This window comes from Dipodomys ordii, unplaced genomic scaffold, assembly GCF_000151885.1.
Source record: "Dipodomys ordii isolate 6190 unplaced genomic scaffold, Dord_2.0 Scaffold107, whole genome shotgun sequence".
In the NCBI taxonomy this organism is placed as follows: Eukaryota; Metazoa; Chordata; class Mammalia; order Rodentia; family Heteromyidae; genus Dipodomys; species Dipodomys ordii.
The window spans coordinates 3592091-3605605 of NW_012267323.1; the positions used below are offsets into that span (position 1 = coordinate 3592091).

Sequence of the window (13515 nt, forward strand, 5' to 3'; positions counted from 1 at the left end):
GAAAACCAAAGTTTTATATAAGCTGCTACTTCAATAGAAATAATGTAAGGCCTACAAATACAATCATTAAAATAGTTGAAAGATAAGACAATCAAAACTGGCCCAGTGCCAGTGGCTCATGCCTGTAATCCTAGCTACTCAGGAGGCTGAGATCTGAGGATTGAAGTTCAAAGCCAGCCCAGGCAGGAAAGTCTGTGAGACTCTCATCTCCAATGAACCACCAGAAAACTGGAAGAGGCTCTGGCTCAAGTGGTAGAGCGCTAGCCTTGAGCTGAAGAGCTGAGGGACAGCACCCAGGCCCTGAGTTCAAGCCCCACGATGGACCAAAAAATAAAAAAAAAAATAAATCCTAGCACTCTGCAGGCTGAGATAGAATTGCAAGTTCAAGGCCAATCTGGGCTACATAGCTAGACTTTTGTCTCAGTTTAAAAAAAAAGAAGACTGATAATATATCCCATAATAGCTACATTTAGACACATTTATCAAAAAATTGCAAACTCTTTGGCAGTATAACTGGATAAATACATGAAAAAAAAATCCCAAGGCCCAAAAAAGTATTGATCATTTGCAGGGAATATTCTAAAGACCAAAAATCTTGTGTTTACTATAGCAAGTTTCATGACAGCTCTTCTTCTGCTGCAATATTCCATACAGAAGCCAACTGTATTTTTACCAAGTACAGTCACCTTCCTGATGTCCCACTATTCCTCATTCTCATCGCCATTACTTCCACACATTTCATTCTAATACATAAAGATAAAATTGCCAGGCGCTGGTGGCTCATGCCTGTAATCCTCGCTATACTCAGGAGGCTGAGATCTGGAGGATTGTGGTTCAAAGCCAGCCCAGGCAGGAAAGTCCATGAGACTCTTATGTCCAATGAACCACCAGAAAATGGGAAGTGGAGCTATGGCTAAGTGGTAGAGCACTCGCCTTGAGCTGAAGAGCTCAGGGACAGTGCCCAGGCCCAGAGTTCAGCCCCCATGAACAACAACAACAACAAAAAAGACTATACTTACTGACCCCACACAAGCACCCTAAGCAAGCTTCAGAAACTTTGCTTTTTTTGGTGGGTCAGGGCACTGTCCCTCAGCTCTTCAGCCCAAGGCTAGTTAGTGCTCTACCACTTGATCCATAGCGCCACTTCTGTTTTTTTCTGTTTTTGAGATGCTGCTTCATGCATGCAAGGCAAGCACTCTACCACTGAGCCACCTTCCCAGCCCATTCTTTGCTACTTGGCCTGTCCAAATATTCTGCATTTTTCTTTCTAGCTGATATGAAAAAATCATAATAATTACCTGTCAGTCACTGTTGACTGTCACTGTCGTCACTGCTATCAAGACCAAGGTCATAGAGCAAAGTCGTCTTTTTCTTCTTGCATGGAGAAGGATCTGAATTTCCATTGCTAAGATTATTAAACCAGCTAATCTGGTGGTCTTCTAGGGAACTGCTAGAATGCAGCTTGTCTTGGGGAAAGCACCTAGTGGATCGAGTTGCCCTGGCTCTGTCACTGAGTTGGACTGCTCCTCTTAGATCATGGCATGGTTTCATGAGTCTTCTGGGACCCTGATGTAAAGGTTGAGCCTGGGGTTCCTGCTGCCCTGGGGGGAGCCCTTGTGGACCAGAAACTGGAGCCTGGGGACCCTGATGTTTAGAATCACTTGGGATTTGTGCTTTCTTCCTAACTGGGTACCAGCCTCTGCGAACTTTCCTACGTTGTTGCTTCTTGCCTTTCCTCTTCTTTTCTACCATCCTGCCTTTCTGTCCAGTTGCTAACTGTTCACCTGGGTCACATGACAACATGCTCTGGCCTTCATGCTCTGAGCTGCCCTTGTTAACACTGGTTATAAAACCCTGGCCTATGAACTGTGGGGCTCTGTCATCACAAGCCTTGGAGCTTGAAAGGTCAGAGCCCTGGTTCTGGGGACTCAGTTTATTGACAGTCTGATTACTACAGTTATTCTGTGCTGCCCTGTTCTCCACGTGCCCACTCCCTTCACAGGACTCAACTGCTGGGAGCATAGCATCTTCTTGGAGAGCATTAGTCTTTGCTCCCTCATCCCAGATACTTAATTCCCCAGGTTTCAAGGAACCCATACTGGTTTTTCCTGAAGCAGGGGAAGTCTCAGCTTGCCAAGTCATTGGTTCCTCAGAGCTATGTTTTTCCTGCCTGGTGCAAGGCAGGCTCTGGGACAGAGGTGAGGTCTGAGAAGTCCCATTTTTCACCTGCCTAGATAGTTGAAGCATGCTGATCAAATGTCTTAGGTCATCTAGTATACTTGGCACATTCAGCTGCACTAGCTGTTCAGAAAGCTGCTGGAAGTCCTTACTCTGCTGGATAACTACAGCTTCAAGGTGCTTCACAATGGACTTCATTTCTATAAAGTCTTCTTGTATCTAGGGAAAGACAGAAAGAGAAGAATGATAAAGCGATGCAAGTTGGAAGGCATAGTAATATGTGAAACCAAAAAGCAAAAACGAATAGACAAAGATTGTCCCTTCCAGTGTACCTTACAGGGCCTGGGGCCCACATTGTGCTAGAGAACCTTGGGGGGGGAGAAGAATCTATACTATGACTCATGATCAAGAGATCTGTGGTGGCCTCTTGGCTGAAAGTTACAATCTTACAGGTGGACTGTCAGGGTCTTAGTGACAAAGCCCAGAACTTACTTGCTTTCAAAAGTGGCACATATCTATCACCTCAACTCCCCAGGAAAATGAGGCAAGATGGGTCACTTTGAGTTGAGGAGTTCAAGACCAGCATGGGCAATATAGATCTCATCTCAAATGTATATGAAAAAAAAAACCCAAAACCCTAAAACCAAGAGGTTGGAATTTATACTTACATTTTCAAATCTCTTCTGTATCTCAAGCCTGGCCTGCTCTCTGTGACCTTTGTCTTGAACTGCCTCACACATCAGATTGTTCTGGACCTGTGTAGTCTCATGTACTAAATATGGAATAATGGCAATTTATTTGGCGAGGACTGTTGTTGCCTAGACCACAGTCTAGGGAAAAACTAGATAGCAAACTGGCCCACTTGACCCTTTTCTGTTAACACTTGTAATCCTAACTACTCAGATGGCTGAGATCCAAGGATTGTGGTTCAAAGCCAGCCCAGGAAGGAAAGTCCATGAGACTCTTATTTCCAATTAACCACCAGAAAACCTGAAGTGGCGAGACCCTTATTTCCAATTAACCACCAGAAAACCAGTAGTGGTGCTGTGGTACAAGTGGTAGAGCTAACCTTGAGCTGAAGAGCTGAGTGACAGCACCCAGGCCCAGAGTTCAAGCCCCAGGACCTACCAAAGGAAAAATAAATGGGACTGGTATGAATGAAGCCCTGGGTTTGATTCCTCAGTACCACATACACACAAAAAGTGGGAAGTGGCGCTGTGGCTCAAGTGGTAGAGTGCTAGCCCTGAGTAAAGAAGCTCAGGGACAGCACCCAGGCCCTGAGTTCAAGCCTTAGGTCTGGCAAAAATACAAACAAACAAATAAGATCTAAAGTGATAATCTTTTTCTCATTCCTGGCACTAGTCATTTGTATTTTCTTTTCTCTTGCTGATTAGTCTTTCTAAGAGATTATCAGTTTCTAGGTTTTTTGGGGAAAAAAAATCTATAGTCAGTCTGTCTTTCTCTCTCTCTACTGCTGTGTTGTACTACTACTGGAGCTTGAACTCAGGACCTCATACTCTTGCTTGATTTTCTTGCTGATGGCTGGCTGACACTTGAACCATGCCTCTAGTCTAGAATTTTGCTAGTAATTGGAAATGGAATCATGCCAACTTTTCTATCTAGGCTAGCTTCCTACCACAGTCCTCCAAGTCTCAGACTCCGGAACACAATTAGGATTACAGGCATGAGCCACCAATGCTGAGTTTTATTTTATTTTTTGTCAGTTGTGGGGGTTGAGCTCTCGGCCTGGGCACTGTCCCTCAATTCTTCAGCTCAAGGCTAGCACTCTACCACTTGAGCCACAGCGCCATTTCTGGCTTTTTCTGCTTATGTGGTGATGAGGAATCGAACCCAGGACCTCATGCATGCAAGGCAAGCGCTCTACTACTGAGCCACCTTCCCAGCCTCAGTTTAGATTGTGCTGTGTTTTGAATTCTCCAAAGGCCCATGCATAAATGGCTTGTGGACTACTAAAAGGTAGTGGAACTTTTAGGAGGAGGAGCCTAGTGGAGAGAAATGAGGTCACTGGGGCTGTGCCCTTACACACACAGAATGTCTGGACCCCAGACTCTTCTTGAGTCTGCTTCTTAGCCACTATAAAGTTATCAGGACTCTTTTGCCACGTTTCCACCACAATGAACTATTATGCCACAAGCCCAAAGCTACAAGGCCAAGTAGCTAAAACCTCTGAAACTGTGAGCCCAAATAGAACTTTCTTTCTTTCTTTCTTTCTCTCTCTCTCGCTTTCTCTTTCTTTTTTTCTCTCTCTCTTTCTTTCTTTCTCTCTTTTTTTTTGTCTGTCGTGGGGCTTGAACTCTGGGCCTGGGCACTGTCCCTGAGCTCTTCAGCTCAAGGCTAGTGCTCTACCACTTGAGCCATAGCATCACTTCCGGTTTTTCTGGTGGTTACGTGGAGATAAGAGTCTCATGGACTTTTCTGCTGGGGCTGGCTTTAAACCATGATCTTCAGATCTCAACCTCCTGAGTAGCTGGGATTACAGGTGTGAGCCACCAGTGCCTGGCAGAACTTTCTTTTAAGGTGATTATTCCAGGTAGTTTACCATAGCTGACAAACACAAAAAACTTTCATTGGACACTTATAACTGAGATATGCTATCACATTATACAAGGAGACATCTGTGATTTGCTTTTCTCTCAGCCTGGCTATTTATTTCTCTCTCTCTCTCTCTCTTTTTGCCAGTCCTGGAGCTTGAACTCAGGGCCTAGGCACTGTCCCTGAGCTTCTTTTGCTCAGGGCTAGCACTCTACCACTTGAGCCACACGGCCACCTCTAGCTTTTTCTGTTTATGTGGAACTGAGGAACTGAACCTAGGGCTTCATGCATGCTAGTCAAACACTCTACCACTAAGCCATGTTCCCAGTCCAGCCTGGCTATTTCTTGTGTGGGTAATAGTCTTGGCGTCAGAACCAGTTTTCAAACAAATGCACAGTTGCCCTGTGTGTGTGGGATCCCCAGGTTGGAAGCCAGCAGACAGACATATAATGCTTCTTTGTAGACAGATGGGCATTAATTTCTAAGTCACACAAAGGCATCAATTTTGGTAAATCATGAGCAATTCATTCCATGGCATTTGAATAAGTTGAATTCAATTTGTATGAAATAAAAAATAAACACACCGACAAATGCAAACAAGTACAGATGCATGTTCATCAGCTCTATTTTGTTTAGAGACTAGCAGTTCTAGAGAGGCATGTGCCTGAGGAGAATTGTGTGCTGGCTCTCTTCTATTTATAAGGTCCAGGGAGGTGGTTTCATCTACATGAAAATTAATTGGTGGAACAGGGTATTTTGCAATCCACAAACTGTAACTAACATTAAGAATAACTGTAATTTGCTGTGAAAAAAAAAAACTCTTACTGGTGTTGGGGGGTCTGGGAATGTGGCTTAGTGGTAGAGTGCTTGTCTAGCATGCATAAAGCCCTGGGTTCGATTCCTCAGTATCACATACACAGAAAAAGCCAGAAGTGGTGCTGTGGCTCAAGGGGTAGAGTGCTAGCCTTGAGCAAAAGAAGCTCAGAGACAGTGCCCAGGCCTTGAGTTCAAGCCCCAAGACTGGCAAAAAACAAAAACAAAAACTCTTACTGAAACCAAGGCAGAAAGAACTGGGGTGACTGGTCGTTTCTAACACCTAAAGGGGCAGTGTTCTGTAGAAAGCACAAAAGCAATTCATTTGAGAGGCTGCTGATACACTTTGGTCTGTGAAATATGGGATCAAAGCAATCTTACACAGAGGAAGGTCCAACTACCCAGGGCAAAACCCTCTCACAGAAACACTGTGTGGATAGAACCATATCCCTGGAAACCTGAGCAAGGTAAGAAACTTCACATTCACCAATCACCAGTGACTTTCACTAATAATCTCAAACACAGAGACAACTCACATGTATTGGTCATATTCTTTAAAGAATCCAAAAGAGTTTGGCTTCTTGAACTGAGATGTTCCTCAGACTTCTCCACAGATGTCTGCAACTAAGAAATCCAAAATGTAGAAATAATTGTCAGACTGTTGCCATTTTTAAGTGATTGGGAACATTGTCATTTAATTGTAAAAATGCTATGCAAAATATTGCTATGCTACATGAACCAAAGCCAATACATCTTAAGATGGAAGTTTTTTACTTCCTTGAAATGTAGCTGTACTTACCCTAAAAATGCTTTCTCCGATGTGGGAAATAAGGTTGCACAGTGTCTCACTAGAATAAGAGAATAACGTTGTGAAATATTGCAATAAGATATAACAGAATTGATGAAGTCCTCCATCTAATATAACATTAAAACACTGCTTGATCTAAGACTTGAGTCCTCCATCTAATATAACATTAAAACACTGCTTGATCTAAGACTTGATCTGAGAAATCTGTGTCCAGCTGGAATAAAACAAAATTAGGGGCTGGGAATGTGGATCAGGGGTAGAGTGCTTGCTTAGAATACATGAAGTCCTGGGTTCGATTCCTCAGTACCACATAAACAGAAAGGCCAGGCCGGGCGCTGGTGGCTCACGCCTGTAATCCTAGCTACTCAGGAGGCTGAGATCTGAGGATCGCGGTTCAAAGCCAGCCCGGGCAGGAGAGACCGTGAGACTCCTATCTCCAATAAACCACCAGAAAACCAGAAGTGGCGCTGTAGCTCAAGTGGTAGAGCGCTCGCCTTGAGCTGAAGAGCTGAGGGACAGTGCCCGGGCCTGGAGTTCAAGCCCCACGACCGACAAAAAAAAAACAACAGAAAGGCCAGAAGTGGCCCTGTGGCTCAAGTGGTAGAGCGCTTGCCTTGAGCACAGAGAGGCTCAAGGACAGTGCCCAGACCCTGAGTTCAAGCCCCAGGACTAGCAAAAAATAAAATAAAATAAATGAAAAAATTATCTGATAATCTCCAAAAAAATCATATTTTTCTTCCTTCCCTTTCTTCCTTCCTTGCTTTCTTCCTTGCTTCCTTCTTTCCTTTCCCTCTCTCCCTCTTTCTGTCTTTATTATTTATTTATTTATTTTGGTCCCAGGGCATGAACTCAGGGCCTGGGCTCTGGTGCTCAGAAATCCCAGCTGCTTTTTTTTGTCAGTCAGTCGTGTGGCCTAAAGGTGTCCCTCAGCTCTTCAGCTCAAGGCTAGCGCTCTACCACTTGAGCCACAGCGCCACTTCCGGCTTTTTTCTTTCTGCTTATGTGGTGCTGAGGAATCAAACCCAGGGCTTCATGCATGCAAGGCAAGCGCTCTACCACTGAGCCACCTTCCCAGCCCTACCTTTTTCTTTTTAAAATCTATATTATATGCATATTAAATGAGAAAAAACTTTAGCAACTCAAGTAGTTAGCACAGTAGGAAAGGCAACTTTCTTTTTTTTGGGGGGGGGTCCAGTCGTGGGGCCTGAACTCTGGGCCTGGGCGCTGTCCCTCAGCTCTTCAGCTCAAGGCAAGCACTCCACCACTTGAGCCATAGCACCACTTCTGGCTTTTTTTTCTGCTTATGTGGTACTGAGGAATCAAACCCAGGGCCTCATGCATGCAAGGCAAGTGCTCTACCACTGAGCCACCTTCCCAGCCTACAACTTTCATTTTTAAAAATTAAAAAGATACCAGGCGTCGGTGGCTCACTCCTGTAATTCTAGCTACTCAGGAGGCTAAGATGTGAGGATCATGGTTCAAAGCCATCCCAGGCAGGAAAGTCCATGAGACCCTTATGTCCAATAACCCACTAGAAAACCAAAAGTGGCACTGTGGCTCAAGTGGTAGAGCACTGGCCTTGAGCTGAAGAGCTGAGGGACAGCGCCCAGGCCCAGAGTTCAAGTCCCATGACCGAAAAAAAAAAATGGTTTAGATCTCATACAACTGTTCTCAGGAAATTTCTGGAGAATATGTTCCACCAAATTCAGGGAGCAAATCAAGAAAGATGATGATAAGAGAATTAAAGTAACAGAGGATCTAACCTGGGAAATAGGAGAAATATCCAGGATGAATATAAAGACATGATTCTCTTTATTTGGCTTATAGAGGTGAGTGGCTGGAACTGCTATGTAGAACTCAGAATTTGGGATCTTTGGTCTAAAATTCCAATTTCATTCTTTGTATTTTTTAATTTTTTGCCAGTCCTGGGGCTTGAACACAGAGCCTGGGCACTGTCCCTTGAGCTTGTGTTTGCTCAAGGCTAGCGCTCTATCACTTAAGCCACAGTGCCACTTCCAGCTTTTTCTGTTTATGTGGTAGTGAGGAATCGAACCCAGGGCTTCAAGCATGCTAGGCACAAACTCTACCACTAAGCCACCTTCCCAGCCCTCCAGTTTCATTCTTTCCTGGTTCTCTAGCATGCAGATGCAGGTATATCTTATGTGTGTGTATACATGTATATGTACTTATACATACATGCAGGCAGTACATATATGCCTAGCATATATATACATACATATAAGCATATATACATATCTATACATATGACTAATACATGTATTATGCTGAAATTTTTTAAATTATTTGATTTACATTTCATTTTGTTCTCCTAAGAGAACACAAGCTGTCATCTAACTTGAAAAGTCTGCATACCTGTCACCTTTGTCTGTTGCCCATTTCTTTTTCTCTTCAAACTGTCTCAAAAGGCCTTTTAATTTGACAGCTGGCAAAGGAAGAGAGAAGTTTGGAGAAACTTCATCCTTTGTATCATCTCCAAACAACTGAGGCTTTGTCTGGTACTTTGTCAAAATACTAGGCTCATTCTGAAGAAAATATATAAAGATATGTTAGCATCATTCCACACATAAAATATAATATTCACAACATTTATAGAATGTAGAATTACATTTAAGAGCAAACCATCAATGTCAGTCAGACACTAAGGAGGGTAAGACCTGAGGATCTTGCCTCAAAATCACCCCAGAAAGACAAATCTGAGAGACTCTAGTTCCAATTAACCACCAAAAACCTCAAAGTGACTGAAGAGGCTGAGCACCAGCCTTGGGTAAAAAAGCTAAGTAAGAGTGTGAGATCCTGAATTCAAGCCTCATCACTGGCATGCGTGCATACACACACACACACTCACACACACACACACACAAATGAATGATGTGGTTTTTTTTTTCTTATTTAGTGCTTTTAGTGTTCCTAGGATTTGAATTCCTGGTACTGTACTTGCTAGCCAGGCATTCTACCACTTGAGCCATGCCCCTAGCTCTGTTTGCTTCAGATATTTTTGTTTTCAGTCATGGGGCTTGAACTCTGGGCCTGGGCGCTGTCCCTCAGCTCTTCAGCTCAAGACTAGTACTCTACCACTTGAACCACAGCACCAATTCCAGTTTTCTGGTGGTTAATTGGATATAAGAATTTCACAGATGTATCTGCCCAGTCTGGCTTTGAACTGCATTCCTCAGATCTCAGCCTCCTGAATATCAAGAATTACAGGCGTGAGTCATTGGCACCAGGCCAAGTATTTTTTTAATAGGGTCTCTCATTAATAACCAGGCCAGCTTGGGCTGTTAGTGGTTCTCTTATACTCTTCAGCTTTTTTATTGGTTGAGGTGTAGCTAAGTTTATGCTTTGGCTATGTTCAAAAGATGATCCTCTTGATTCCTTCCTCTTAAGTAGCCAAAAATATAGCCATGAGCCATTGCTGCTGTTTTATTTTTGTAACTGTCATAAAATTATATTTACAACAAAGTAACTTTTTCATTAATACAAGCTCTATCTTACGCAATGCAAACATATTTAAAATATTAAAATGGCTTGAATTACATTTGCTGAGATAACGTATTCAATTTTTCATACTAATAAATTTAACACAAATCACTGTTTTTAGCTGCTAGAGAATAACTTGTTGATAAATTTGACATGGGCATACCAGTGCATGGTGAGTCATTGTCTTCATTCCTAGGCAAAATTTACTCTGAAGCATTCAAGAATACATTTACTGGGGCTGGGAGGGTGGCTCAGTGGTAGAGCACTTGCCTTGCATGCCTGAGGCCCTGGGTTCGATTCCCCAGCACCACATAAGCAAAAAGGAAAAAAGCCGGAAGTGGCACTGTGGCTCAAGTGGTAGAGCGCTAGCCTTGAGCTGAAGAGCTGAGGGACAGCGCCCAGGCCCAGAGTTCAGGCCCCATGACCGGACCCAAAAAAAAAAAAAAAGAAGTTAAAACTTAGGTAGGGAGAAACCAAATTCTTTCTTATGGACTTTCAAAACTAAAATTGCTTCCAGGCACTGGCAAAGATTATAGGCTCTTGCCTAGAATCCTAGCTAGTCAGGAGGCTGAGATCAGAGGATCTCGGTTTGAGGTCAGCCTGGACAGGAAAGTCTGTGAGAATTATCTCCAATGAAGCAACAAAAAACAAAATGCCGGGGCTGGGAAGGTGGGTCAGTGGTAGAGTGCTTGCCTCGCATGCATGAGGCCCTGGGTTCAATTCCTCAGCACCATATAAGCAGAAAAAGCCGGAAGTGGCGCTGTGGCTCAAGTGGTAGAGCACTAGCCTTGAGCTGAGAGCTGAGGGACAGCGCCCAGGCCCAGAGTTCAGGCCCATGACTGGCAAAAAAAAAAAAAAGATAGGGAAACTAAGCCAGCCTGGTCATAATGTGGGACTCAAATTTGAAAATATTCAAGGCAAAAAGGGGCTAGAGACATGGCTTTAATGGTAGAGGGGCTGCCTAGCAAACTTGTCTTCAGTGCTACCCAAAAATAAAAGAAAAAGATTACAGATGTAGAAGCAATTGTAAGAAATTAATATTGTTTTTATGCTTTGTCCAGTTTCCCTCAATAATAACATTTTGTAAACTACAGTATAATATCACAGAACATTGTAAAGGTTACAAACCACCAATCTGGTTCAGCTTTCCCAGTTTTATTTGCAAACATGTATCTTTGGGCTGGGAAGGTGGCTCAGTGGTAGAGTGCTTGCCTTGCATACATGAGGCCCTGGGTTCAATTCCTCAGCACCACATAAGCAGAAAAAAACAGAAGTGGAGTTATGGCTCAAGTGGTAGAGCACTAGCCTTGAGCTGAAGAGCTGAGGGACAGCGCCCAGGCCCAGAGTTCAGGCCTCACAACAGACAAAAATAAATAAATAAAACAAAGATGGGCGGGAGGGAATGAGAGAGAAAGAGGGAACAGCTGACACTGAGCAAAAGGAAAGAAATGTACAAATCACCAGATTTGGAAGACATAGTTTTATTGTTAAAGTTTGTAGAGTTTATGAGCTTTGTAGATCAAGATAATGACAATTTGCATTGTGAAGGTTAAAAAGTTTTTGTGACTTTAAGCTAAGTATCACTATGCTACAATACTGTGAAATTTGTTATACCTAATTTCAATAAAAATAAAAAATAAAAAAATAAAAATTTATAACTATTCATTTCAAAATATCCTGGGCAGATTACCACTTTGTTCTGACCTCCAAATCCCCTGAATATTTCTAATATACCTATAAATAAATTCGAGGAAATTCTGAACATCATAAATTTTTTTTTGGGGGGGTCTGGTCGTGGGGCCTGAACTCTGGGCCTGGGCGCTGTCCCTCAGCTCTTCAGCTCAAGGCTAGCACTCTACCACTTGAGCCACAGCGCCACTATCAGCTTTTTTCTTTTTGCTTATGTGGTGCTGAGGAATTGAACCCCAGGGCCTTAGGCAAAATGCAAGGCAAGCACTCTACCACTGAGCCACTTCCACCTTTCCAGCCCCTGAACATCATAATTTTTATTTTAACAACTCAGGAATAACTAAATGGAAATTCAAATAGAGAGGACTAATACTAACACAATTAGTCCTTGTTACAATAGTCTGAGCTGTAACAGAATCTTAGAAATCAAATTTCAGCTGAGTGCCTGTGGCTCTTGCCTGTAATTCTAGCTACTCAGGAGGCTGAGATCATTGTTCAAAGCCAGCCTGGTCAGGAAAGTCCAAGAGACTCTTATCTCCAATTAACCATCAGAAAACCATAAGTGGCACTGTGGCTCAAATCGTAGAGCTCTAGCTTTTAGCTGAAGAGCTCAGGGACAGAGCCCACTCCCAGAGTTCAAGCCCCACAACAACAATAACAACAACAAAAAATAGAGAATATAAGCAGAAAACATACCCTGAGCCTGAGGGAATACTCATCATCTCTTTTATATTCCACACATTAAAATTCATATTATGGTTTTCTCTATTAAAAAGAACAAAGATATATTAAGAAGGTTAATATAGCCAGGTTCTGATGACTCATGCTTGTAATCCTAGCTATGGAGGAAGCTGAGATCTAAGAATTGTGGTTCAAAGCTTGTTTTGGGACTTGAACTCAGGACCTAGGCACTATTAGCTTTTTCACTCCAGGTTAGTGCTCTAACACTTGAGCCACAATTCTACTTTTGGCCTTGTGGTGTGTGTGTGTGTGATTTACTGGAGATAAGAGTCACACAGACTTTCCTGCTCCAGGCTGGTTTCAAACTGCTGTCCTCAGATCTCAACCTCTTGAGTACCTAGAATCACAGGTATAAATTACAGTGAATACCTGGTTAGAATTTGAACTCAGGACTCTTTTAACTTTTCCTAGCAAATGCTCTACCACTTGAATGACCCCTCCCTGCCTTCCGCCCCAACCTTTATCATTCACATTGAAGAACAAAGCTGATTCTGCAGCCCTGCAATCCCCTGGGAATCTGAAGAGGGGGGGAGGAAAAAAAACAAAAAACAAAAAAAACTTCTCTCCAGCCTAGCTTCTGTTAATCCTAGCTACTCAGGGAGCTGAGGCCCAGAGGATCACGGTTCGAAGTCAGCTTGGGCAGGAAAGTCTGTGAGACTATCTCGAACGAGCCACCAAAAAGCCCGAAGTGGAGCTGTGGGTTCAAGTGGTTGAGCACCAGCCTTGAGCTTTGGAAAAAGTTCGAAGCCCCAGGGCTGGCACAAAAAAAAAAAAAAAAAAAACACCAAACATGCCTATCATCCTAGCTACTTGGGAGGCTGAGATCTGAGGATCGTGGTTCAAAGCCAGCCAGGGCAGGAAAGTCCGTGAGAACTCATTATCTCCAACGCACCACCAGAAACCGGAAGTGACGTTGTGGCTCAAGCGGTAGAGCGCTCGCCTCGAGCTGAAGAGCTGAGGGACAGCGCCCAGGCCCAGAGTTCAAACCCCACGACCGACAAGAAACAAACCCCACTTTCCTCCAAAGGTAAGACCGCAAACCAAGGCCGGAGCGGACACCCCCAGCAGATCACCTCAGGGTGACCGGGGACCGCTCTCAGGAACAGAGGCCCGAGGCCTGGGAAAGGGCGGGCGGGGGCTCTGGGAATATTCCATGCCCATCTTCAGGTTCTTTTTCCTCAAGCTCCTCCCCTTCCTCCCCCACCCCCCGCAACTCCTGGGGTTCCACCTATGCT

The 13515-nt window shown here is 43.7% G+C and overlaps 1 protein-coding gene across 1 annotated transcript; it reads right to left on the reverse strand.

Moving 5' to 3' along the window:
• Positions 1-1305: 1305 nt before the first annotated feature.
• Positions 1306-12291, reverse strand: Ccdc36 (coiled-coil domain containing 36). The gene is made up of 6 exons (XM_013028058.1): positions 12232-12291; positions 8726-8895; positions 6344-6392; positions 6081-6168; positions 2847-2950; positions 1306-2397 (listed from the first exon to the last, which is right to left on the reverse strand). Exons 1-6 carry the CDS (start codon positions 12289-12291, stop codon positions 1306-1308), a joined length of 1563 nt encoding a protein of 520 aa, XP_012883512.1.
• Positions 12292-13515: the final 1224 nt, after the last annotated feature.

What these genes read in the sequence shown, in the direction of transcription:
- Ccdc36 (XM_013028058.1), bottom strand. Translation starts at nt 12,291, where the DNA reads ATGAATTTTAATGTGTGGAATATAAAAGAGATGATGAGTATTCCCTCA. An exon ending in TCGGAGAAAGCATTTTTAGG is followed by an intron (nt 6,169 to 6,343) that starts GTAAGTACAGCT and finishes TGGATTTCTTAG; the next exon opens with TTGCAGACATCTGTGGAGAA. An exon ending in TACAGAAGAGATTTGAAAAT is followed by an intron (nt 2,398 to 2,846) that starts GTAAGTATAAAT and finishes GTCTTTCCCTAG; the next exon opens with ATACAAGAAGACTTTATAGA.